We start from the raw sequence: 24,782 nt of genomic DNA, 5'->3' as shown, positions 1-24,782 counted from the left end.
AAGGTTCTCACCACTAAGAATAATAAGGATTTTTTTTTGTTTTTAAGATAAAAGTCTCACTCTGTCATCCAAGCTGGACTGCAGTGGCAAAATCATGGCTCACTGCAGCCTCAACCTGCTGAGCTCAAGCAATCCTCCCTCCTCAGCCTCCCAAATAGCTGGGACCACAGGTGCATACCACCACACCCACCTAATTTTTTTGTATTTTTTGTAGAGATGGGGTTTTGCCACATTGCCCAAACTGGTAGTTTGTTGTGTAAAATACTGAAAGGATAATTAATAATTTGATGTCAACAGGAAGGGGATGCTCCTAGGTTATGTTATAGACTCAAGCAATCCGCCTGCCTCAGCCACTCTAAGTGCTGGGATTACAGGCATGAGTCACTGCACCCTGGCCCAACAAAAAGGATTTAAAATGATGAATATGTTCATTAGCTTGGTTTAATAAACATATCCATCATTTCAAATTCTTACTTGTTCCTTAATCATTCCATATTTTATACATATATTGTAACATCTTTTTATATCCCATAAATACATACAATTAAAATTTGTCAATTTACAATTTAAAAAATAAAGCTCATACAGACTCCAAAGCCTGTGCTTTAAACAAATAAATATGACCATTGCCTTTGCCTCTTTTAACATATTTCAAGTACGAAATCGTCCTGTCTACAAAGCTATTGAGAGATCATTAAATGTCTTATTAACATCAACAAAGATAGTATCTCTCATAGTCTTCTGATTTATCAATCTTGTATCACCATAAAAAATGGAAATGGGGTTGTTTTGGAATAACTTATTTTGGTTAACCAACACTGGTGCCCAGTTACCACCAATTCCTTGTCTAAATACCACAGACCATTCTGTTCACTACACTTCTCTACATTTTTCCAGCCTTCAATGTCACATCAAGAACCCATCTTTAAAAAATAATAATAATAATGCATCTATCACTACAGTCATCTAGACTCTCTCCTACTCTTTGCAACTCTTCAAAGATAACAAACTCTGGCTCCATGATCCCAGATCCAAAGTCTTTCAATAACCTGGTATATAGTTTGCCTAAACCTGGCAACAGACTTATTTAAAAAACCATTAATTCTCTATCTCTTTATTACCCTGGACTTCACTTTCCTCTTAACCACGTGTATTCTTTTCTGATAAGATTAGTCTAAAGAGTGGGGAGGAAAAAAAGCCTTCTTTTAATCATCAATCAATATTACATAACTTTCCCAAATAACTGGCCTAGTTTTTCTTTCTACTAAACTTTAAATCTTTCTCAGATATCCTTGGCATTTTCTCCAACCTTCAGTGCAAGCTGGACTTCTATTATACTGTCATTTTTCTTAAAAGTGCTGTCCCCTCTTTCAGATTTATTCCCCTATGCAAGTTGCCACTTACAACTTTGATAGGCAATCTGTTTAAAAGATTGAGGGCCAGGCACAACGGCTCATGCCTGTAATCCCAGCACTTACGGAGGCCAAGGTGGGTGTGGATCACTTGAGGCCAGGAGTTCAAGACCAACATGGTAAAACCCCATCTTTATTAAAAATACAAAAAATTAGTCAGGCATGGTGGTGTGCACTGGTAATCCCAGCTACTCAGGAGGTTGAGGTGGGATAATCACTTGAACCCGAGAGGTGGAGGTTGCAGTGAGCTGAGATTGCACAACTGCACTCCAGCCTGTTGTCTCTTAAAAAAAAAAAAGGGATTGAGATCAGGGAGGTTCGAAAGGAGTCATATTTTTGTTAACTGCAGGTGTTTCTCCTGTCAATTTCCTTGGAGACACAATCTGGGCTTGTTACCATAACAATGTCATTTTTGGAGCCTCCTGTTCCATTCCACTCCACATGTTCTCAAGTTAGGTTTTCAAAAGTAAGTATCTGACTGTGCTCAGCAGTCTATCCTTTGCTATTACAAACTCCATGATGACAGGTCACTCTTCAAGATTTTCAGAACTCCTTTAACATTCCAAGAGGTGAAATCATCAGCAAGTCAAAAGTGTACTTCATATTCTGCTTACAGCAAAATGCAATTTCCAACAGATGTGTCCAGAGAACAGATGTTCATCATCTGTGTGCCCCTGACCCACATCTGTAAGTTTATATTCAAAACCTTCATAATATCCCCCATGTGACCACCATCTATAGTTAATTCTCACATAAGTGTCATATCTGCTTTTCCATCCTTTCATACTCACCCAAATATTCTCCATCATTTTTCCAGTTTCTGTTTTGAGGATTTCCATAAAGATGTCTATCTTATTCATGTTCAATGTTAGTCAAGTCTCCTCATTAACACACCCTCTCTAAATTTCTTATTTTTAAATAACATATTCCTTTTTATTACTATAACTCTTAAGTATCATTTTACCACATTTTGATAATAGCTAATACTGACAATTATGAGAAATTTGTTGGAGAAATATAAACTTGTATCAAATCATTTTAGTATAAATGTTTGGTTCAAAAGCTTCTGTTTTCTGATCTATTTTTAGGCTCAAAATAGAGTGCGCAAAACTTAGGCAAGCATTTCAGATCTAAGTAAGGAGACAATTCTACTTTAGACAGTTATATGTTTAAAATACAAACTCCAGGTAAAATCATGGAATAAAGTGCTTCATCTTTATAATATTGATTTTTCAGTTATTACGACATAACGAAATCCCACATTTATTTATTTACTCGTGCATTTTTTACTTATTCACTTTTACACAATCCCATGATAGGACCATAATTTAAACTGGCTTTTAATTATATCCAATAAAGTAAGCCTCATCATCCATTTTAACAACAGGCATTTCTTATAAGCTGCTATGTTAGATTTTAGTAATGTTTACCTCTTTCTCCTTTTACACAAAATGTCTTTTGAATATGGTCACTACTATTTTTGAGCCAACAGACTAAAGCATCAAATAAGATAGCTAAAAATAATGAATTCATTTTACATTAGAGAAGAAATTGTTTTAATACATATAGAATATACATAATAAGCATTATGAATTATTGTGGAGGTATTCTGGAATGTGTGAATGATTTTCCCCCAATCTAGTTCAAGCATCTTAATGAGTTTAGTGAAATATTATGTTACTGGGTAACGGCAAAGGCAAACAGGCTTTAAAATGTTAAATGAAGAAAGAGAAAAGAATAGAGCAGAACATCCATGTTATAAATGCAAAGAAATGCCACCTTGGAAGTTGCACATTATGGGAAGAGCAGTCAGATGTGGTTCCTTTTAAAGACTACAAGCTTTAAACTGGGCATGGTGGTGCTGAGGAAGAAAACAAGAAATAAAAGGAATCAACCAAAAAAGGTATGGGGAGGAGGTGTGGGAGAAATGAGAAAGGGTAGAACAAAACCCACACCAAATCCCCTCAGCCACATGGGACAGAGGAAGCCAGAAAGACAGGCTGGCATGAGATCCTATGGCCCAGCTGTCCAGCCTGTGTTTGGATTCCAGATGGTGACTACCTCCTACCTTTTTGGTCAGCAGGGTGAGGGGGCACATGTGGGTACTTGGAGGGCTTCTTGATATGGAAGTTCACGTTGTCCAGCTCCACGTTCAGGCTGATAGAAGCGGCTGAGTCACTGTCCACTGTGGACTGGAAACTGCTGACTGATGTGCGCTTGCTAGGACTGGCAGAATCTTTTAGTGTTGGGAAGGGGAAAGAAATATAGGGAGAGGAGGGGAGTAAAAATGGGTTTTATCAGGGTATTGGAGGAAAGGAGAAAAATGTTTTTTTAATATACAAGCCCAATGTGCAATACCAAAATGGATACAGTATTTTCATGTACTTCTGTGTAGACTTAATAAAATTTGAACAAGTTAAATGTAAAATCAATTTTTAAAATGAAGAAATATATTGGAGGTTCTGCAGAGAGAAAGTCTGATATCATAGTGAAGAGATGAGAAAGTTGTCTGCTGCCATATTATTAGTTCAGTTATTTTTAAGCTGCTGCAAACTACAGACTATGGTAAAATCTAGAAGTGTCAGCCTAACAAGTTGGTTTAAGAAAATACTGTATCTAAGACAAAGACTGCTATCAGATGTTTCCATTTAGTTGGAGCCATAAATCATAAAGCGGAATTATTTCAACAAACAAGGTAATCATTTTATCATTCATACACGTAACAACCCATCAACACTAAAATGTTAGAAAGTTAAACTCACTAGCCAAATTATCGTCACCTTCTTCAGCTATCTGTTCTGTGTCACTGTCATCAAACTTTATGTCTTTAAACCAGGATGGTTCAGAGTGTCCTTCCACGGAGTTCACCGAGTCACTGTCTGGAGAAGGCGTCTCAGAAAATTCTGTACTCTGAAAGGATGAAGACAGGATCCAAGCAATTGGCCCTCCATGGCAACAATGTTAAGGCTGTCACACTACAAATAAATTGTAGTCCAATGTTTCTATGAACTTAACAATTGAATTTATATAAAAATAAACAAATTAGCAAAAACTAAGTTATAAACCAGAATCATACTGACGATTCCACTCTTTAAAATTGTAATTTTCGTTAACTAGAAGACTTAAGTTGTATATTAAGAACAAAACATTTTTTTAATACAGATTTTAGAGTGTTTTATTTCATGCCTTAGTCCTGAGAGTGAAGATAGCTTAGAATTTATTTTAGCTCTGGGGAAACTCTCTCCAGAACACGTATTGGAAAATAAATTTTAATCAATCACACCACACCAGTATTTGGAGTCATTTGTCTCTTCTAACCATTGACTTTCCAATTTTAGTTCACAAAGGTGTTACTAAACATGACACAGCTGACCCTTGAACAAGGGTTTAAACTGCACGGGTCTACTTATATGTAGATTTTTTTTTTCTGCCTCTGCAGACAGCAAAAGCAATCTCTTCTTTTCCTCCCTCCTCCTCAGCCTACTCAACATGAAACAATGAGGATGAAGACTTTTGTGAGGATCCATTTCCACTTAATGAATAGTAAGTAAAGTTCCTCTTCCTTATGATTTTCTTCATGTTTCCGTAGCATGCTTTATTGTAAGAATATGGTATATAATACACACAACATACAAAATATTGTAAGAATATGGTATATAATACACACAACATACAAAATATGTATTAATTGCCTGTTATTAATAAAGATTCCAGTCAACAGTAAGCTATTAGTAGTTAAGTTTTGGGGAAGTCAAACATCGGTGAATTTTCAACTCTTCAGGGGGTCAGTATCCCTAACTCTTAAGGGTTGGCTATATATACATGTGTGCCTGTGTGTGTATATATGTATATATATGTTTATATGTGTGTATATATAACCCATATATTGTATCAAATTACATAAACCAAGAGTGAATGTATATCTTTTTCTGAAGTTATATCTTTAAGTAATTTCCACTTCCCTAAAGCAAAAAAATATATATTCATCAGTATACCATTGTTTTTGTTTGTTTGTTTGTTTTGAGATGGAGTCTTGCTCTGTCATCCAGGCTGGAGTACAGTGGCGCAATCTCAGCTCACTGCAAGCTCCACCTCCCGGGTTCATGTCATTCTCCTGTCTCAGCCTCCCAAGTAGTTGGAACTACAGGCACCCACCACCACACCTGACTAATTTTTTTGTATTTTTAGTACAGACGGGGTTTCACCGTGTTAGCCAGGATGGTCTCGATCTCCTGACCTCAGATGATCTGCCCGCCTCGGCCTCCGAAAGTGCTGGGATTACAGGTGTGAGCCACCGCACCTGGCCATCATCACTATTGTTATACAATAGTGCTAGAGTCAAAATTATTTCAATAGATGTCATAAAATTTTTCATTGTATCACTTATACTCTCAGTTAGTTCTAAAAACATAGGCATAATAAAACCAAAAACCATTAAAGTTAAATGATAAGCAACTATAAACACCATAAAGCCAAATTTAAGAACTACCACACCAACTAAAAAAAGTGTTTGATTCTTATTCTTTTCCTTTTTACTGTCTGATCAAATTTAAAGTAAACAATAAAATGTTTGATTCTAATGGCAGCTTTTTCATTACTGCTGCCTGCCAAGTAAAAAAAAATGTTTTAACTTTCCTCAAACAGCAGGAAAAAATGTTAGAAAAAATGATCTTCTAATAAACTACTTTTTATTCCCACTGATGAAGAAAGACTATAAAATAAGCTTGCTACATTCTAATTGGCAGTAAACACTGAAAAGTACCTGCAGTGGTCTATACAGCGCATACTCATCTCGGAAAAGCTGGTCGTGATGACTAACACAATCCAGCCAACGTCCATCAACCATTGCTTGTCCAATCGCTATAGCTTGTGCCCTGAATCAAGACCCACAAAAATGAAAAGTTTTAAAAGTCAATCAGAACAGTTAAGTACCAGATAAGACACAACCTTACATTTTTTTTTCAGTTCTAATCAGAGTTAGAATTTCATATGGCCCTTGGATAAGTAAGGGACAAAACAAGAGAGAGTTAAAGCAAATTACAAGATTCTTCCAGGTACTATAGTAAAGGACAAGAAACTACTGGTAAGGCAGTCCTAACAAAACCTAATTTTAATAACAGCAAGCATTGACTGAGTATTCAATGCATGCACAACCCTGTACTTAACAGATTTAAAAAATGTTGAGAAAAGCTCCTACCTTCAAGGAACTTAGTTTTAATAAGACAATACCAAACATTACAGATACAGGCATAAAATATGTATACATATATACATGAAATAGACACTTAATGACACATTACATTATATGGCATTTCACAATTCATAAAGCACTTCAGCCAATATTATTTCATCCCCCCCCAGTTTATTCACAGGACCACATAATTTTCCTCATATTGAAGAAGTCTCAAAGAGATTGAATAATGTGACTAAAAGCACAAAGCTAAAAAATATATACAGCCAAAATTGCAACCAGGGCTTTACTGCTTAAAGCTATTTCTCTCTTTACTTCTTTACGTACCTTTTTCTTCCCGTGAGAGGAGTAGTAGCTAATCTGAGAAAACAGTAAAAGCTAGGGTATATGTGTATTTGAAAAGCAGGACCTGTTACTCTTTTTTATAAATGATTTGTGAGGCAAGCTAGGACCTGACAGGCATAGCTCACAGACTAAATACTCAACACAGGTTACAACCTGTCTAGATTAGTGAACAGTAGCTGAGGAATTCTTTGGCCTTAGGTTCCAGCTACATTCTCTAATCCTGCTTTGCTAGAGAGTTCTTCTGCTTTTAATAAGGTAAATTAAGATCCCATTTGGCTCCTTGTACTCCTTGCATCTGTTCTCTGCTGGTTAAAACTCAGACTGGAGGAGGGTTAAATAATTAGCACAATAAACCATCAATCAGATAAAACAAAAAGCACCCTAACTCTACAAAGAAATCTGTAACTCTTACTATCTTCAAATATGTTTTCTCATTCAAAACATAGAAACCTCTTTCTAAGATCAGAATACCTTGTGGCAATGTGCCCATTTCGGATTAGCCAGTTGACTAATTCCTTTCCTACAATGCAGTTGGGATGCGTTCTCAACCAGTAGCGGTGATCCTGAAACTCCATTCCACTGCTGTGATGGCAGATTTTTTTCCACAGGTCCTTTAACTGAACACTGTCCTGCAATCACATTAACAGCAAGTAGTTACTCTTTAGAAAAATGTTATATACCTTTTCAGATGTTTTCCTGTGATTTTGAGACTCATAAAAGGAAACCTAATTTGGATTTCTTTATGGTAGCTAACTCACACAATTTAATACAAATGACATATACATGGGAACAGCTTGAACTCAGCTCATCTAATTCCAAACATAACTTTTTCTCTTGAAAGCCAACTATTCCAAATACTTCTTTTTTCAATCAATGGCACATCTCCTATTTATGTATTCTTCTTTGGAGATGGGGCAAGGCAGAGGGAGACAACAGTTAATCACACTAACCTAAGGTAACTGTTCCTAGAGGCTTTCACTCCACCAGATCTCACCATGTACCCAACTGCCAGATGAGTTTTTTTTAAAGGAAGACCTTCAGTAAATTACTCCCTTCTCAAAAAAATTCTGAATGTTCCTCAGCAACTAAAGGTTCAAATCTACATCTGTAAGTACAGAATTCATTGCCTTCCACCAGGTAGTCTCAAATAACTTTCCTTTCTCATTGCCCCCAGACTGCTATTTAAACTCTCTCCCAATTAAAAAATCCTACTTCTGGCCATGGAAAATGTTATGCTTATTCTTACCTCTATATCTTTCTTCACACCTTTAAATAAGATTCACCTTCCTAACTGCCTATCCAAAACTATTCCATCTCTCAAGGTCCAGTTCAAGTCCTTCAGTTTAAGCCTTTTTCTGATTCCCTCATTAGTAATGAGCTGTTTTTTGAATTCTTACATGACATATAGTCATATTATTTGACACTTTTTTATTGTTAAAGTAATACTACTTCCACTATTAAGGATCTTCTCCCTGATCTTATTTCTACCTTTTGTGAGTTTGTTGGTTTGTTTGTTGTCTTAGAGACAAGGTCTTGCTATGTTGCCCAGGCTGGAGTGCAGTGGCTATTCATGGCCATGATCACAGCACCCTACAGCCTCAAACCCCTGGCCTCAAGAGTCCTCTTGTCCTGGCCTCCCAAGTAGCTGGGACTACAACTGCGTGCCACCACACCTGGATCTTACTTCTACTTTTGAATTATAAACTTAAGGACACAGCCATATCTTCCATTTCTCTGAGTCACTCTTAGAATTGGACACAGTATTTTATGCACAGATAAATTCAATAAGCAACTGATTATTTCATATAAACATATAGTATTAAATGTCTGAAAAGTGTTACATGTGTATAACAAACATGCTTCAAAGCTTAAATAGCAATATGGGACCTAAGAGTTAAGCTCTCTTATTATGTAGGTAACTGAATTCTGATTTTACCAGGCAAAAGGGGTAAAGAAAATACTGGCCAGGCATGGTGGCTCACACCTGTAATCCCAGCACTTTGGGAGGCTGAGGCAGGCAGATCACGAGGTCAGGATATCGAGACCATCCTGACCAACATTGTGAAACCCTGTCTCTACTAAAAATACAAAAATTAGCTGAGTGTGCTGGCACGTGCCTGTAGTCCCAGCTACTCACAAGGCTAAGGCAGGAGAATCGCTTGAACCTGGAAGGGAGAGACTGCAGTGAGCCGAGATCCCGCCACCGCACTCCAGCCTGGGGACAGAGCGAGACTCCATCTCCAAATAAAAAAAAAAAGGAAAAAAGAAAAGAAAAGAAGAAAATATTAATGCAATGAGTACAGAATACTTGACCCATCGCTCAGGTGATCCTAGTAAAACTGAAGCTAAGCACTTCTGTTTAACTGATACACTATTTCATTTATATGTTTCTTTTTAAAAAGACTCAGTGACAGGCTGGGTGCAGTGGCTCATACCTGTAATCCCAGCACTCTGGGAGCCAAGGTGGACAGATCACTTGAGGTCAGGAGTTTGAGACCAGCCTGGCCAACATGGTGAAACCACATCTCTACTAAAAATACAAAAAATTAGCCAGGTGTGCTGGCACCTGCCTGTAATCCCAGCTACTCAGGAGGCTAAGGCACCAGAATCGCTTGAGTCTGGGAGGCGGAGGTTGCCGGGAGCCAAGATCACACCACTGCACCCCAACCTGGGCGGCACACCGAGACTCTGTCTCAAAAAGAAAAAAAAAAGACTCAGTCACACAAACATTCTCTATGCTCAAAACTAGCAATAGGTCGAAGATACTGGACCAGTACCAGAAGAATTTTGCGTTCATCCTCAGTGGTCTCTGTCCTAACATATGTTCGGTTAGCCTGGGGACTGACAGATGTCTCATATGAAGGTACCATAGGAGAACCAGATCTATCCAGTGACAGGTTAGTAATGCTGGCTGATCTGGAAATAAAAACAAAAAGTGAAATCACAGGTGTAAATTCTTCTTCAATAAACAGAATTATAGAGAAAATTTATTTTTAAATAAATGATTATTTACCAATGTTAAGGGTACTTTTAAAAGTATTTATGATGGTTATGCATGATACTATCATTGGAAGAAATCTGGTAAAGGATACCCAGAAACTCTCTGTACAATATTTGCAACTCCATGTAAGTCTACATTTTGCAATTCTATGTGTGTCTAAAACTACTTGGGAATAAGTTTAAAAGAAAGTAGCTATGGAAAGATTACAGGAAAACAATTATATAGCTCATATATCAGTAATATTTCAAAGGGAATAGATACAAAGTCTTCTTGTTAAAATGCTGTAAGTTAGTGGATTTTTTGTTTTTTTTTAAATAACAAATATAAAGACTGAAACTAAATGCAGAAATCATCTTGCAGATCAGGGTCAGGAAACTATGGCCCACAGGCCAAATCTAGCCTGCTTCCTGTTTTTGTATAGCCCATGAACTAAGAAGGTTTTATAGTTAAACATTTGCAATGCAATCAGTCTGATGAAGGGAACACCAATTTTGACGTCCAAATAAGCAAAATGTTATGACCAAAAAAAGAATTCCTTTCTTCTCACTAGTAGACCTATATTTAAAATATTGTCTTCAAGTATTATTACATTATGCTATTTTGTCAGTAAAAAAATTACAAGAAATTTGTTTCTTCTAGTAACATCAGCATTCATACATATCCTTTATTTTAACTCTTGGTAAAGTTACCAAACAAATGACTTAGAAGTGGAATACCAATTGCATCAAGGAAACTTTAATTTATTTAAAAGAAAAGGTAACTAGAAATTTAGTTGGCTTCTATCTAGAAAAAAATTAAACCCAATTTTAGCTTCCACATAAAGGATAACAGGCAAAAGCACCTATGATGTGTTAGACTATATATATATAACTCATTCATTAGGGCAGTATCTGTATCTTCCCACATTTAATCTTCACAGCATCCTATGGAATATGTATTACTAGCTCTATTTTACAGATAAAGAAATCAAGAATTAGGGATTAAGTAATCTGCCTAAAGTAGCTCGACTAATATGTATCAGGGCTGCCACCTACAATTAGGTGGCAATTGAAAAACCATATTTCCCCAGTATAAGATAAAAATATTTTTAAAATAATTTAAGAAAGTATTCACAGGTTTAGCAAAGTGTCAGTTAATAGGAAACCACTGATATCAAATAGTCAATAAGCAATTTTTTTAAATAATTGGTTATTTATTTCTTGGCATAGTCTTTTAGTGAAAGCTTGCTATTACGTCTTAATTTAATCTCTTTTCCAATGGGTACATTATCCATACATTCTATTTCTCTATCATTCTAACCATTCCTGCACATATTCTAATACAGTGGCAATAATAAAAGAAAATTAGTCAATTTTGCTGTCAAAAGCTCTAATAAGTAGGCTAGTAGCAAGAATCCTGATTAAAATTATATTTAGAGATAGCACTCACTGACTAAATTACATCTTTCCTAAAGACTTACATCAATCTTAGCATTAATTCAAAACACATACATTGTAAATTAGCACAGGTAGCCCTACACTTCTACACGTGCCAACAGGAATACTGTAATTTTCCCCATCTTTTTAAAAAGCCATCTCTTGACTCCACATCCCTTTGCTGCATTTCCCTCTACTTTACAGCAAAACTCCCATCTCCAGTAATTCTTCCATTATCTCTTGAACCCCAAACCCACTGACTGCCTATCAAGATTACCAATGTGTCGTTAGTCAGTTTTCACTCTTCATCTTACTTAACATATCAGCAGCATAACTCCCCTTCCTTGAAAAGCTTTCTCCACTTGACTAATAAGATAAATACCCTCCTGGTTTTCCTGTCACCTCACTGGCCTCTCCCCCGTCTCCTTTTCTGGCTTCTCTTGATTTCTCCAATCTCAGTCCTTAGTCCTTACTTCCTTCCTCCTCACACTCATTCTCTTGATGATCTTCATCCAAGTTCATAGCTTTAAATACCATGCACATGATGACAACATCCAAGTTTATATCTCTACCCTGTAGCCCTCCCCTAAATTCTGGATTCATATATCCAATTATTTGACATCTCACTTGGATGACGATATCTCAGATTCACACATCTAAAACCAAACTGTTCCTCCCAGTTGGCAATTCCACCCCCCAACTGCTCAGGCCAAAGACCTGAGTCATCTTTGATGTCTTTCTGTTGAAGCCTACATCCAGTTGATTAGCAAATCCTATTAGCTCCACAATCAAAATATATTTAGAATTTGTCTATTTCATCCAGGCATAGTGGCTCACACCTATAATCCCAGCACTTTGGGAGGCCGGGCCAATCACCTGAGGTCAGGAGTTTAAGACCAGCCTGGCCAACATGGTGAGACCCTGTCTCTATTAAAAATACAAAAATTCACCAGCCATGCTAGCAGGTGCCTGTAATTCCAGGCTAGCGGAAGGCTGAGGCACAAGAATCGCTTGAACCTTGGAAGCAGAGGTTGCGGTGAGGTGAAATCGCGCCATTGCACTCCAGCCTGGGCAACAAAGTGAGACTGTCTCAAAAAAAAAAATGTCATGTCATCCTTCCACAATCCACCCAAAACTCTCCAACAAAGGAAAGGTTTTCAGAGTAGAATGTCAACTAATAAATGTAAAAGCAATGATAGACTTAGAAAAGTCGCCATTTTGCAAACATAATAACACTGCATTTCAACAAGTATCATAAATGAATGCTAAAACTATTGACTGAAAAATTAGTAAGATATAGGGTATTCATGCAGTTTCAAAGTATCTCCCCCACATATTACTTACTAATTACAAAGGATAAAATAGTAACTTTACAGTGGAGAAACCCAACATGCAAGAGATCAAGTCAGCAACACCAATGGGATAAACTTGTATTGTGTCCTTTATAACATAACAGATTGAGAAGGATGTAGCACTCATGTAGTATTTCTGCCCCAAAACTGCACAGCCCAAATCTAATCATAGGAAGCCTTTGATAAACTTAAATTGATGGGCATTTTACTCAACAATTTGTCTATCTTATTCACAAAGAAAGACTAAGATACTGTTACAGAGTAAAGAAAACCAAGACATATGACAAATAAATTCAAAGTATGATTCTGAACTGGATCACAGATTGGGGGGGAAATCAGTACAAAAAAACATTATTAGGACAATTGGCAAAATCAGAATACCTGCAGTATATTACATAATAGAAATTTACCACTGTTAAAATTTCCTAAATTTGTTATGTAAGAGAGCATGATTGTTGTGAGGAAAAACACTGAAGTATTCAAAACTAAAAAACAGGACTTTCTACTTCTGGTCTAGCACGTGAGCATCTTCACTCCATCTCAACAACTAAAACCTGAACAAACAGAAAAATCATCAATTGTTCTTAGGTCCATTAGAGAAGTGAGGTCGCAAGCCAAATCCTGCTCCAAATACTGCAGAGACAGACAAGCAGATACAGAGGATCACAACTCACTGGAGCAGAAGCTTCCATGGGAACCAATACTAGGGTAGGAAAACCTAAAATCAAATTGACAAATTCCTCAAGGCTCAGTGTAGACATACCAGAGATACAAATTCTAGGTGAACCCAGTCATGGGGGTAGTGGGGATGTTTTTGGGAGTTTCACTTCCAGATCTACCATGTCCTCACAGTGAATGTCAGAAAAATTCCCTCCAGCTTCTGGCTTCCAGCAGAGGGAGAGAATGAACAATTTAAAAATACGTCAGATCATTCTGTTCTTCCTAACAATTCCGCCCTGAGGAGAAACTATTTTACCAGAGTCTACTAACCTGCTGGAGTTATATCAGAGCTTAACCTACCCAGGGAGAAGGAAATCCCCAACCGCAGCCCCTTCTAGCCTTCCACATGGGGGAAGAAAAATCCCCAACTCCAGCCCCCTCCAGCCATTCTGTCTCACCTAAAGGGAAAAAAAAAAAACAAAAAAAAAAACCAGAAGCACTGATAAAGTTTACAGTTCAGGGGCACAGGCTCACTTGTGAGAATGACTCACTGAACTAGAGACCACTTCACCTCCCCTTCACATCCTATCACTACATCACTAAAGGCCTATTTACCATAGTTCCTTTTACCCAGTACATATGTCCACCTTTCAACAAAAAATCACAAGGCATAATGAAAGCCAAAAAACACAGTTCAAAGACACTGAACAAGCATCCAAAACAGGCTCAACATGAATGTGGGAATTATCAGTCTAGGAATTGTTTTTAAACTATAATTCATATGTTAAGGGTGTTAATGGGAAAAGTAAACAACAGGCAAGAACAGATAGATAATGTAAGCAGAGAGATGGATATCCTAAGAAAGAAACAAAAAAGAAATGCAAGAGATCAAAAACACCATAACAATAAAGAAGAGTGCCTTTGATGGGCTCTTAGTAGACTAGACAGAGGTAAGGAAAGAATCTTTGAACTTGAGGCTATCTCAAGGGAAACTGCCAAAACTGAAAAGAAATAGAAAAAAGATCCAAGAACTGTGGGACAGCTAAAAAAAGTATAATATAAATGTAATAGGAATACCAAAAAAAAAAAGAAGAAAGAGAGAAAGGAACACAAGCAGTATTTGAAGCCATAATCACTGAGAATTTCCCCCAAATTAATGTCAGATGCCAAGCCACAGGTCCAGGAAGCTCAGAGAACACAAGCGTGGATAAATGGCAAAAAACTGCACTTAGGCAAAACTAAGAGTATTCAAATGGCAGAAAGTCAAAAATAAGGAAAAAGATCTTGAAAAAACCACCTTAAAGACCAAGTGTGGTGGCTCACACCTGTAATCCCTGCACTTTCGGAAGCCAAAGCAAGAGGATCGCTTGAGGCCAGGAGTTTGAGACCAGCCTGGGTAACCCAGCAAGACCCCACCTCTATTTAAAGAAAAAAAAGAAACCTTACCTATAGAGGATCAAAGATAACAAATACATCTGACTTCTCCTCAGAAGCCATGCAAGCAAAAAGAATGAAGTGAAATATTTAAGACATTGAGAGAAAAAAGCTGCCAACCTAGAATTCTGCACCTGATGATACCCTTCACAAGTGAAGGAGAAGAAAAGCCTTTCTTAGACAAACAAAAACTGAGGGAAATTTTTGCCGGTAGACCTGCCTTGCAAAAAATGCTGAAAAGGCAGAGAGAAGGAATATGATACAGGTGAGAAACTTAGATCTATTAATACACAAAGAAAAGCATCAAAGAAGGAATAAGTTAAAGTAAAAACTTTTCTTTTTCTTACTGTTAGTTGATGTAACAGATAACTATTTCTTCAAAATAATAGCAACAATGTATTCAATTATGTATATATGCATGCTTATATGTAAGTGAAATGAATGCCAATGATACAACAGATGGGAGGGAAAAATTGGGAGTATTTTATTATAAGGTATTTGCATTACCTGTGAAGTTGTATAGTATTATTTCAAAGTAAATGTGGATTAGTTGTAAGTTACATTGCAAACTCTAGGGCAATCACTAAAAAAAGTAAAAACAATATAACTGCTATCTTTTAAAAAGGAGAGAAAATGGAATAACATAAAATAATTAAATGCATAAAGGTGGAAAAGGTACAGAAGACAAAAACAGGAAGAACGAACAAGAGCAACAAGTAGAAAACAGTAACAAATACGGCAGATATTACTCTAACTATATCAGTAATCACCTTAAATATCAATAGTCTAAATACACCAACTAAAAGACAGAGATGGTTAGAATGGATCAAAACATAAGATCCAAAAATATATTGTCTACAATAAACCTAATTTAAATACAAAGACACATACAGATTAAAAAATAAGTAAACGGTCAAAATGTCACTATTTACCCCACAAATATGTACAATTATTATGTGTCAATTTTAAAAACTAATTTCTAAAATTTTAAATGAAATCAAAACAGGATACATGAAAAAAAGTAAATAGATGGAGATATACCATGTTAACGCTAATTTTAAAAAACGAGCAGGAGTAACTATATTAATTTTCAGACAGAACAGACTTCAGAGCAATCAAAGATAAAAAGGGAAATTACATAATGATAAAGAAATCAATACTCCAAAAGACAGAACAATCCTTAATATGCATGCTCGCTCCTAACAGAGTACCAAAACGTATGAGGCAAAAACTGATAGAACTGCAGGAGAAATAGATGAATTCATTATTATAGCTGGAGACTTTAATCCCTCTATCAGAGATGGACACATCCAGCAGAGAGAAAATCAGTAACAACATGGCTGAACTCAACAACACCATTAATCAGGTGGATATAATGGACATCTTATAGACTGCTTAATTCAACAACAGAATACACATTCCTCTCAAGTCACATGGAACATTCACCAAAACAGACCACATTCTGGGCCATAAAACACACCATAACAAATTTAAAAGAGTAGAAATCATACAATGTCTGCCTTCAACAACCAAAATGAAATCAAACTAGAAATCATTAACAGAAGGACAGCTACAAAATCCCAAAATCCTTGGAGAGTGTGTAAAAAAAATACATGAGTCAAAGAAGAATATCAAGAAAAATTTTTAAATATTTGTAACAAAATGAAAATGAAAATACAACTTATCTAAATTTGTGGAATGCAATGAAAGCAGTGCTTAGCGGGAAATTCATAGCACAAAGTACATACATTTAAAAAGAAGATTTAAAATCAATCATCTAAGCTTCCACCTTAGGGAACAAAGGGGTTAAAAAGCATATTAAATCCAAAGTAAGCACAGGAAAAATAATAATAAAGATTAGAGAAGAAACCAATAGAGAAAATCAACAAAACCAAAGCTGGTTCTTTGAAACGATCAATAAAATCAGTAAGTATCCAGCCAGGCTAAGAAAAAAAAGGGAGAAAACACAAAGTACTAATATCAGAAATGAAAATCGAAATAGACCTATTTCTCTTAAAGAAATTGAACCAATAACTGGTAACTTTCCAAAACAGAAAGCACCAGGCTCAGATGCATTCACTGGTGAATTCCACCAAACATTTAAGAAATAAATTATGTCAATTCTCCACAAAATTTTCCTGAAGATAGAATCAGAGGGAATACTTTCTAACTCAGTCTATGAGGCCAGGATTTCCCTAATACCAAAACCAGACAAAGACATGACAAGAAAAGGAAACCACAAACTATTATCCTCAACAAAACAGTAACAAATCCAATCCAACAATGTATAAAAAACTATATACACCACAACCAAATGGAATTTATCCCAGGTAGGCAAGGTTGGTTCAACATTCAAAAATCAATTAATATAACCCATCACATCAACAAGTTACAGAAGAATAACTACATAATCATATCATTGATACGGAAAAAGCACTTGACAAAATCCAACACTCCTTCATTATAAAAACTCAGTAAACCAGGAATAGAGGAAACTTCTTCAACATGATAAAAAATATCTACAAAAAACAACACATAGCTAACATCATACTTAATGGTGAGAAACTCAAAAGTTTTCCCACTAAGATCATGAACAAGGAAAGAATGTCCCCTCTCACTACTCCTTTTCAACACTGAATTAGAAGTCTTAGCTAACAAAATAAGACAGGAAAAGGAAATAAAAGGTACACTGGGAAGGAAGAAACAAAACTTTGTTCACAGATGACAAGACTGTTTATATAGAAAATCCAAAAGAACTAACAAACTCCTGAAATTAATAAGTGATTATAGCAAGGTGGCAGCATACAAGATTAATACACAAAAGTCAATCACAAGATAATACTACACACCCACTAAAACTGCCAAAATCCAAAACTGACAACACCAAATGTGATGAGGATGTGAAACAACAGGAACTCTCATTAATTGCTGGTAGGAATGCAAAATGGTAAAGCCACTTTGGAAAAAAGTCTAGCAGTGTCTTACAAAATGAAACATAATCTTACCACAGGACTCAGCAATCATGCTCCTTGGTATTTATCCATATGAATTGAAAATTACACCCACAAAAAAACCTATACTCAGATGTCACAACAGCCTTGCTCATAACTGATAAAACTTAGAAGTAATCAAGATGTCCTTCAGTAGGTGAGCAGATACATAAACTATAGTGTATCCAGACAATGGGATATTATTCATCACTAAAAAGAAATGAGCTATCAAGCTATGCAAAGACATAGAGAAAACTTAAATGCATATTACTAGGTAAAAGAAGCCTATCTGAAAAGTCTACACACTGTGAAATTCCAACTATATGGCATTCTGGGAAAAGTAAACCTATGGAGACAGTAAAAAAGATTAATGATTGTCATGGGTTAGGGAGAGTAAGGGATAAATAGGAGGAGCCCAGTAGACTTTTCGGGCAATGGAACTATTCTGTAGGATACAACAATGACAGATGTATGTCATTATACATTTGTCCAAATCCATAGAATATTCAACACCAAGAGTGAATTCTAATGTTAACTATGAACTTTCAGATGATAATCATGTGTCAAAGCAGGTTCACTGATTACAATATGCCACTCCGGTGCAGGACACTGATAGTCATGAAGACTGTGCATGTGTGGGGACAGGGGCTACAGGGGAACTCTCTGTACTTTCTGCTCATTTTTTTCTATGAACCTTAAAACTACTATAAAAAATAACAACAAAAAAAGGATAATGATGTCTGTAACTTATTCTCAAATGGTTCAGAAAATATGCACATATGCATTACAATATAAAAAACGATGGCGAGGTGCAGTGGCTCACACCTGTAATCTTGGCACTTTGGGAGTCCAACGTGGGAAGATCGTTTGAGGTCAGAAGTTCAAGACCATTCTGGACAACAAAGTGAAAACCCATCTCTATATTTTATTAAAAAATAATAGGCTGGGCGCAGTGGCTCACACCTGTAATCCCAACACTTTGGGAGGCCAAGGCGTGCAGATCACGAGGTCAGGAGATCAAGACTATCCTGGCTAACATAGTGAAACTCCATCTCTACTAAAAATAAAAAAGAATTAGGTGGGCATGGTGGCAGGCACCTGTAGTCCCAGCAACTGGGGAGGCTGAAGCAGGAGAACGGCATGAACCCGGGAGGCGGAGCTTACAGTGAGCTGATCAAGACTCCGTCTCAAAAAATAATAATAATAATAACAATAAGAAGATAAAAATTAAAAAAAGAAAAATGAGAAAGCAAAGGGACAACATATAAATTACCAAATCTTAATGAAGAATATATGAAGATACATTTTTCTATTCTCGCAACTTTTCTGCATGTTTGACATTTTTTCAAAGCAATTAAAAATTAACAACAAAAAATGTAAAACTCTCCAACAGCTTCCCATCTCACTCAGAGTAAATGACAAAGTCCTTAAAATTAACTCTAAGACTGCTCTATTCCATTACCATAGGAATGTTATTCCTTGCCAGGTGTATTTCCTCTCAGGAATTTGTTATTCCTGTTTTCTTGGGACACTCCTCCACAAAATGTCCACATGGCTCATTCCCTCACATCCTTCACATCTTATTTAACTAGAAGAGAAAGAATGGTATAGGTTCCAAACCCAGAAGCCAGTGGAGAATACTGGAAAGAGGAGTCACTGAGAGAATGGAAACAAGAGCTGAATAGCAAAAAGAAAATGATAGTTTAATTCAGCTTTTAGAGCTAAGAAAGTATATGACAATCAATCCCACCCTTTTTATCCATTTGTTCTTCTTATTAACATGAAAAGAAATAAACATCACAGCACAGTGTTTTCATTCATCAGTTTACCTATTTCGAGCAGGAGATTTCCCAGCATCCTCTTGCACAGATACAAGTCTTGTTGAAAGAGGAGTATTTGAGGAATCTGGATGAATCAAACTATAAACAAAATAGGAAAATACTGAAATAATTCAGGACAGTAAAAGGGAATTTCAATGAGGCACTTTAACATTAAAAGCAGATTAAATCTTTTTCCCTGCAATAATGACATTATGGATCATTTTTGTTCCTTTAATTAGGGTGTAAACGGTATGAGTAATAGTTTTTGCAGTGCATGGCTTTTAAGAATATAAAATGCCAAAAGGACAATTTTAAAAAGTTTTTAAGTATATGGAATGTAAATAAAATTACTTGGATGGGTGCTTTCAAAACTTCTAACATTATAAATACAAGATGAAAGTTATTTTGGAGGGAAATCTGAGTTCAAATATTTTATTCTCAGTCCCCATAACCCACTAGAATAGCAACATAGAGTCAGACAAACCTAGGTCCAAGTGTAGGCTCTACCTCTTACTAGCTGCGTAACCTTGTGTTCATTACTTAATCTCACTAAACCTCAGCATCCACATCTGTCGAAAGGAGAAAATAGTGCCTGCCACAGAGATATGCTGACTAAAAGAGAATGAACATTAAGCAATTAGCACAGAACCTAAAATTTAACTATCATTCTACCTTTGACATCTATTGTACATCTCTCAAGAAGCTTTCTTACCTGATTTGTTTTGTCAAATCACATCTGCCAATTACGACAGGGCCAGTCACAGCAAAAAGCATTACTAACTAAAGTAAACAAAAACTAAAAAATCTCTATACTTTGTATTAATTAAACGTAGAATCAATGTTTAAAATTTATAAGATACATGTAAGGTATAAAAAATCACAATGCCATAAACACCAAAGTATTCATCAAGCAATGTAAGAAAAGGCTGGGCATGGTGGCTCATGCCTATAACACCAGCACTCTGGGAGGCGGGCAAATCACTGCAGCCTATGAATTCGAGACCAGCCTGGCCAACATGGCGAACCCCATCTCTACTGAAAATACAAAACGTAGCTGGGCATGGTGGCACAGGCCTGTAATCCCAGCTATTTGGAAGACTGAGACACAAGAATCACTTGAACATGGGAGGTGGAGGTTGCAGTGAGCCAAGATCACGCCACTGCACTCCAGCCTGGGTGACACAGCGAGACTCCATCTCAAAATAAACAAATAAAAACTAATGTAAGAAAAAGAAACTCCGGCCAGGCGCAGTGGCTCACACCTGTAATCGCAGCACTTTGGGAGGCCGAGGCAGGTGGATCACCTGAGGTCAGGAGTTTAAGACCAGCCTGGCCAACACGGTGAAACCCCATCTCTACTAAAAATAGAAATATTAGCCAGGCATGGTGGCGGGCGCCTGTAATCCTAGCTACTTGGGAGGCTGAGGCAGGAGAATCGCTTGAACCCGGGAAAAGGAGGTTGCAGTGAGCCGAGATTGTGCCATTGGACTCCAGCCTGGGCAACAAGAGCAAAAAAAACTCCATCTCAAAAAAAAAAAAAAGAAAGAAAGAAAAGAAAAAGAAAGAGTACACTACGACTGACTGAAATTCCCTTACTCAGTCCTAATCCGTTCCCTTCCCTCAGTGAAACCACTGTTACAACTTTCATATCTATTGTCTTTCTTTTCTTTAAGTTTTACCACATTTCAGTCCCTAGACAGTGTACTAGTTGTGCGTATTTTTAAATTTCATATAAATTAAATTTTACTGGTTACATGATTAGATGATTTGCTTTTCTACTCCACTTTATGTCCCTGAGATTCATACATATTGAACGTAGCTGTAATTAATTCATTTTTTACTTCTATTTAAATTCATTACATATTAATTTCTCAATTCCTTAAGGGGTAACTGAGAAATTAACTTATCAGAGAGATATTAGTTAAAACTATAAGCTCTTTGAAATGACCAGATTTGGTATTATGCTTAACAAAATAATTCAGCTAAAGAAAATAATCAGAGGCCAGGTGCAGTGGCTCATGCCTGTAATCTCAGCAGTTTGGGAAGCTGAGGTGGGAGGATTGCTTGAAATCAGGAGTTCAAGATCCGCCTGGTCAATATGGCAAGACCCCGTCTCTTTTAAAAAAAAAAAAAAAAAAAAAAAATTAGCCAAGCACAGTGGTGTGCACCTGTTGTCCCAGCTACTCAGGAAGCTGCGGCAGTTGTCCCAGCTACTCGGGAGGCTGAGGTAGAAGGGATTCAAGGCTGCACTGAGCTATGATCACTCCACTACACTCTAGCCTGGGTGACAGAGCAAGGCCGTCTCAAAAATAATAACTAATAATTTTTAAAAATCAGAAACTGATGAAACTAAGATTCTAATTCAAACAATTCTAGGGAACTTCCAAGAGTTAGCACCCTCTACTACCAAGCAGCGCAGTATACTTAGAAAAAAACATGACGTAGCAGTGCAGTATACTTACAGAAAAACATGACATATTCCTTCAGAAGGAAAAAAAATCTAATTTCGTTTGGAAATATGAATACATACTGTATGGGCATTCTTCTTCTCACAGAAGGCTACATTAGAAATTAATAATCTCAAGATTATATACATGCCATGCACTGTTTTTGGTGCCTGGGATAGAACAGTGACAAGAAAGGTGTAAAGTCTCCTCTCATGGAGCTTACATTCTAATTAGCCAATATCATCACTATCCATAAACATCTGCAAACATTCTGGAGGCAAGCCAAAGAAAAAGGAGAACACAGTGAACTGACAGGAAATAATTCAAAGAAGGTAAGTGTTAACTGAAAGCACTCACAGGTAAGACAACTATCGGTATTTCTCAATTTTAAATAAAATTATATTTAAGGGACAATACCTTTGCCAGGCCAAATCATCCTCTAAAAATATGTTACGGCTGGCTTTCCTACTCCCAACAGGTGTTCGGGGTTCACTTGGATCAAGTACAGACACAGAGCAAGCAGAATCTGAAAGAGCATTCAAGTCTTCCCCAATAGAATTACTGTCTGTGGAATGAGCATAACTTAAGGCTATTTTTCTACAATATGTGCAAGCTCGGAGGTCTCCTAGGAGAAAGAAAAAAAAAAGAAACAAGGAAAATGAAGGAAAAGATAGCAGTAACATATTGCTTAACGTAACTTTTTTAACTCCTTGGGTCAACAGTTCATCTAATAACAGGGAAATGTCTTCAAGTACAGACTCTCAAAAAAAGACATTTTAAAGAGTGAAATAACTGTGTTAGCTCTATTATATGTATTTAAGGGCCATTTTGAATTCTGGCACTAAAAATAAAAAGTTAAAAGAAAAAAAAAAGAGCCATCATTATGATAAATCCATCCAGGTGTCCAAACTACCGCAAACATTTATAATGAGTTTAAAATGTAATATACCAGGCCGGACGTGGTGGCTCAGGCCTATAATCCCAACACTTTGGGAGGCTGAAGCAGGCGGATCACCTGAGGTCAGGAGTTCAAGACTAGCCTGGCCAACATGGTGAAACTCCGTCTCTACTAAAAATACAAAAATTAGCCGGGCGTGGTAATGCATACCTGTAATCCCAGCTACTCAGGAGGCTAAGGCAAGAGAATCGCTTGAACCCAGGAGGTGGAGGTTGCAGTGAGCCAAGACTGTGCCATTGCACTCCAGCCTGGGCAACAAGAATGAAACTCCATCTCAAAATAAATTTAAAAAAATAAAATAAAATAAAATGTATATCCCAATGATACTAGAAAATTTTGCTTAAAAGAGTATTTTTTTTCCGGGTTGTAAAAGTGAAATAAGGGATCTAGGCCAGCCACAGTGGCTCACACCTATAATCCCAGCACTTTTGGGGGGCCAAGGCGGAAGGACTGCTTGAGGGCAGGAGTTCAAGAACAACCTGGCCACCATACCGAGACCCTGTTCTATAAAAATATAAACATACATAAAATAAAATTTTGAAAAAGAAATCTAACAATGACATGAGTTTCAAGGAATAACAGTTTTTAATATAATAAATAAACCAACACAAACGGAAACAACATATTTTCCACAGGCAAATTAATTAAGGAGGAAAATATTATTAAGGTCTTTATTGTGAAGCCCTGAAGAGTACCCTCCACAGAATTTCAAAAGCAAACTAATAGAAAATGAGCTTACATGCAGTATAATATATGAGTAAAAACTATAAAAGAATTCTTATAAAAAAAGTTAGGGCCAGGCGCAGTGGCTCACTCCTATAATCCCAGCACTTTGGGAGGCTGAGACGGATAAATCACCAGAGGTCAGTAGCCCAAGACCAGCCTGGCCAACATGGTAAAACCCTGTCTCTACTAAAAATACAAAAATTAGCTAGGCATGGTGGTGGGCGCCTGTAATTCCAGCTACTCGGGAGGCTGCAGTGGGAGAATCGCTTGAACCTGGGAGGCAGAGGTTGCAGTGAGCCGAGACTGTGCCACTGCACTCCAGCCTGCACAACAAAAGTGAAACTCTGTCTGAAAAAAAAAAAAAAAAGGATAGAAATGAAATATTCTTGAGAGGACAAACAAGGTTAATATTTCTAAATACATATTTTTTGAGGGTGCAGACCTGTCCAAATATAAGTTTTCATTTCTACCCTATTTTTCTATAACATTGTTTTGAGTGATTCTATAACATTTTAGATATTAAAAAAGGAGGTAAAATAATTAAATCTTACTAAATAACATGTTGTTTAATAATTCTACCTAAAATTTTCCCACTAATAATAGAAAATTGAAGTGATACAAAATAAAAAACTTCTAAAAGTTAACTGTATCGTGTTTTCACCATAATCACTACCAAAATGGCCTTTTACTTTTTCATTTTAAGACTACTATTATATAGTACTCAGTTTTATTAAATTATGCATGGAGGCCAGGCATGGTGGCGCACACCCGTAATCCCAACACTTTGGGAGGCCAAGGCAGGCAGACTGCTTGAGCACAGGAGTTTGAGATCAGCCTAGGCAACATGGTGAGACCTCACATCAATAAAAAATACAAAAACTAGCCAGGGCATGGTGGCATGCACCCTGTAGTCCAAGCTACTTGGGAGGCTGAGAGGTGCGAGGATTGCTTGAGCCCAGGAGGCTGAGGCTGCAGTGAGCTGTGATCATGCCACTGCACTCCAGCTTGGGCAGCAGAGCGAGACTCGGTCT

At 36.8% G+C, this 24,782-nt stretch overlaps 1 protein-coding gene across 50 annotated transcripts in view; it reads right to left on the bottom strand.

The window, feature by feature from the left end:
- The window catches only part of PIKFYVE (phosphoinositide kinase, FYVE-type zinc finger containing), a 92,066-nt gene that overhangs the window by 49,313 nt on the left and 17,971 nt on the right, over nt 1-24,782 (bottom strand). For 18 of the 50 annotated variants that reach the window (XM_065525946.1, XM_065525954.1, XM_065525948.1 and 15 more), the window contains 7 exons: nt 22,485-22,692; nt 19,630-19,719; nt 9,726-9,864; nt 7,420-7,577; nt 6,175-6,286; nt 4,175-4,322; nt 3,481-3,648 (listed from right to left, as the gene is read on the bottom strand). In XM_065525946.1, the coding sequence (XP_065382018.1) occupies nt 3,481-3,648; nt 4,175-4,322; nt 6,175-6,286; nt 7,420-7,577; nt 9,726-9,864; nt 19,630-19,719; nt 22,485-22,692 (1,023 nt within the window). The remainder of the gene's footprint in view (nt 1-3,480; nt 3,649-4,174; nt 4,323-6,174; nt 6,287-7,419; nt 7,578-9,725; nt 9,865-19,629; nt 19,720-22,484; nt 22,693-24,782) is intronic. The other 32 variants (XM_065525951.1, XM_065525952.1, XM_074009928.1 and 29 more) reach the window with 6 other exon arrangements.

The sequence above is a fragment of the Macaca fascicularis genome, chromosome 12 (assembly GCF_037993035.2).
Source record: "Macaca fascicularis isolate 582-1 chromosome 12, T2T-MFA8v1.1".
Taxonomy (NCBI): Eukaryota; Metazoa; Chordata; class Mammalia; order Primates; family Cercopithecidae; genus Macaca; species Macaca fascicularis.
Note: the sequence above shows the minus strand (reverse complement) of the source record. Positions and strands in the feature narration are given on the sequence as shown.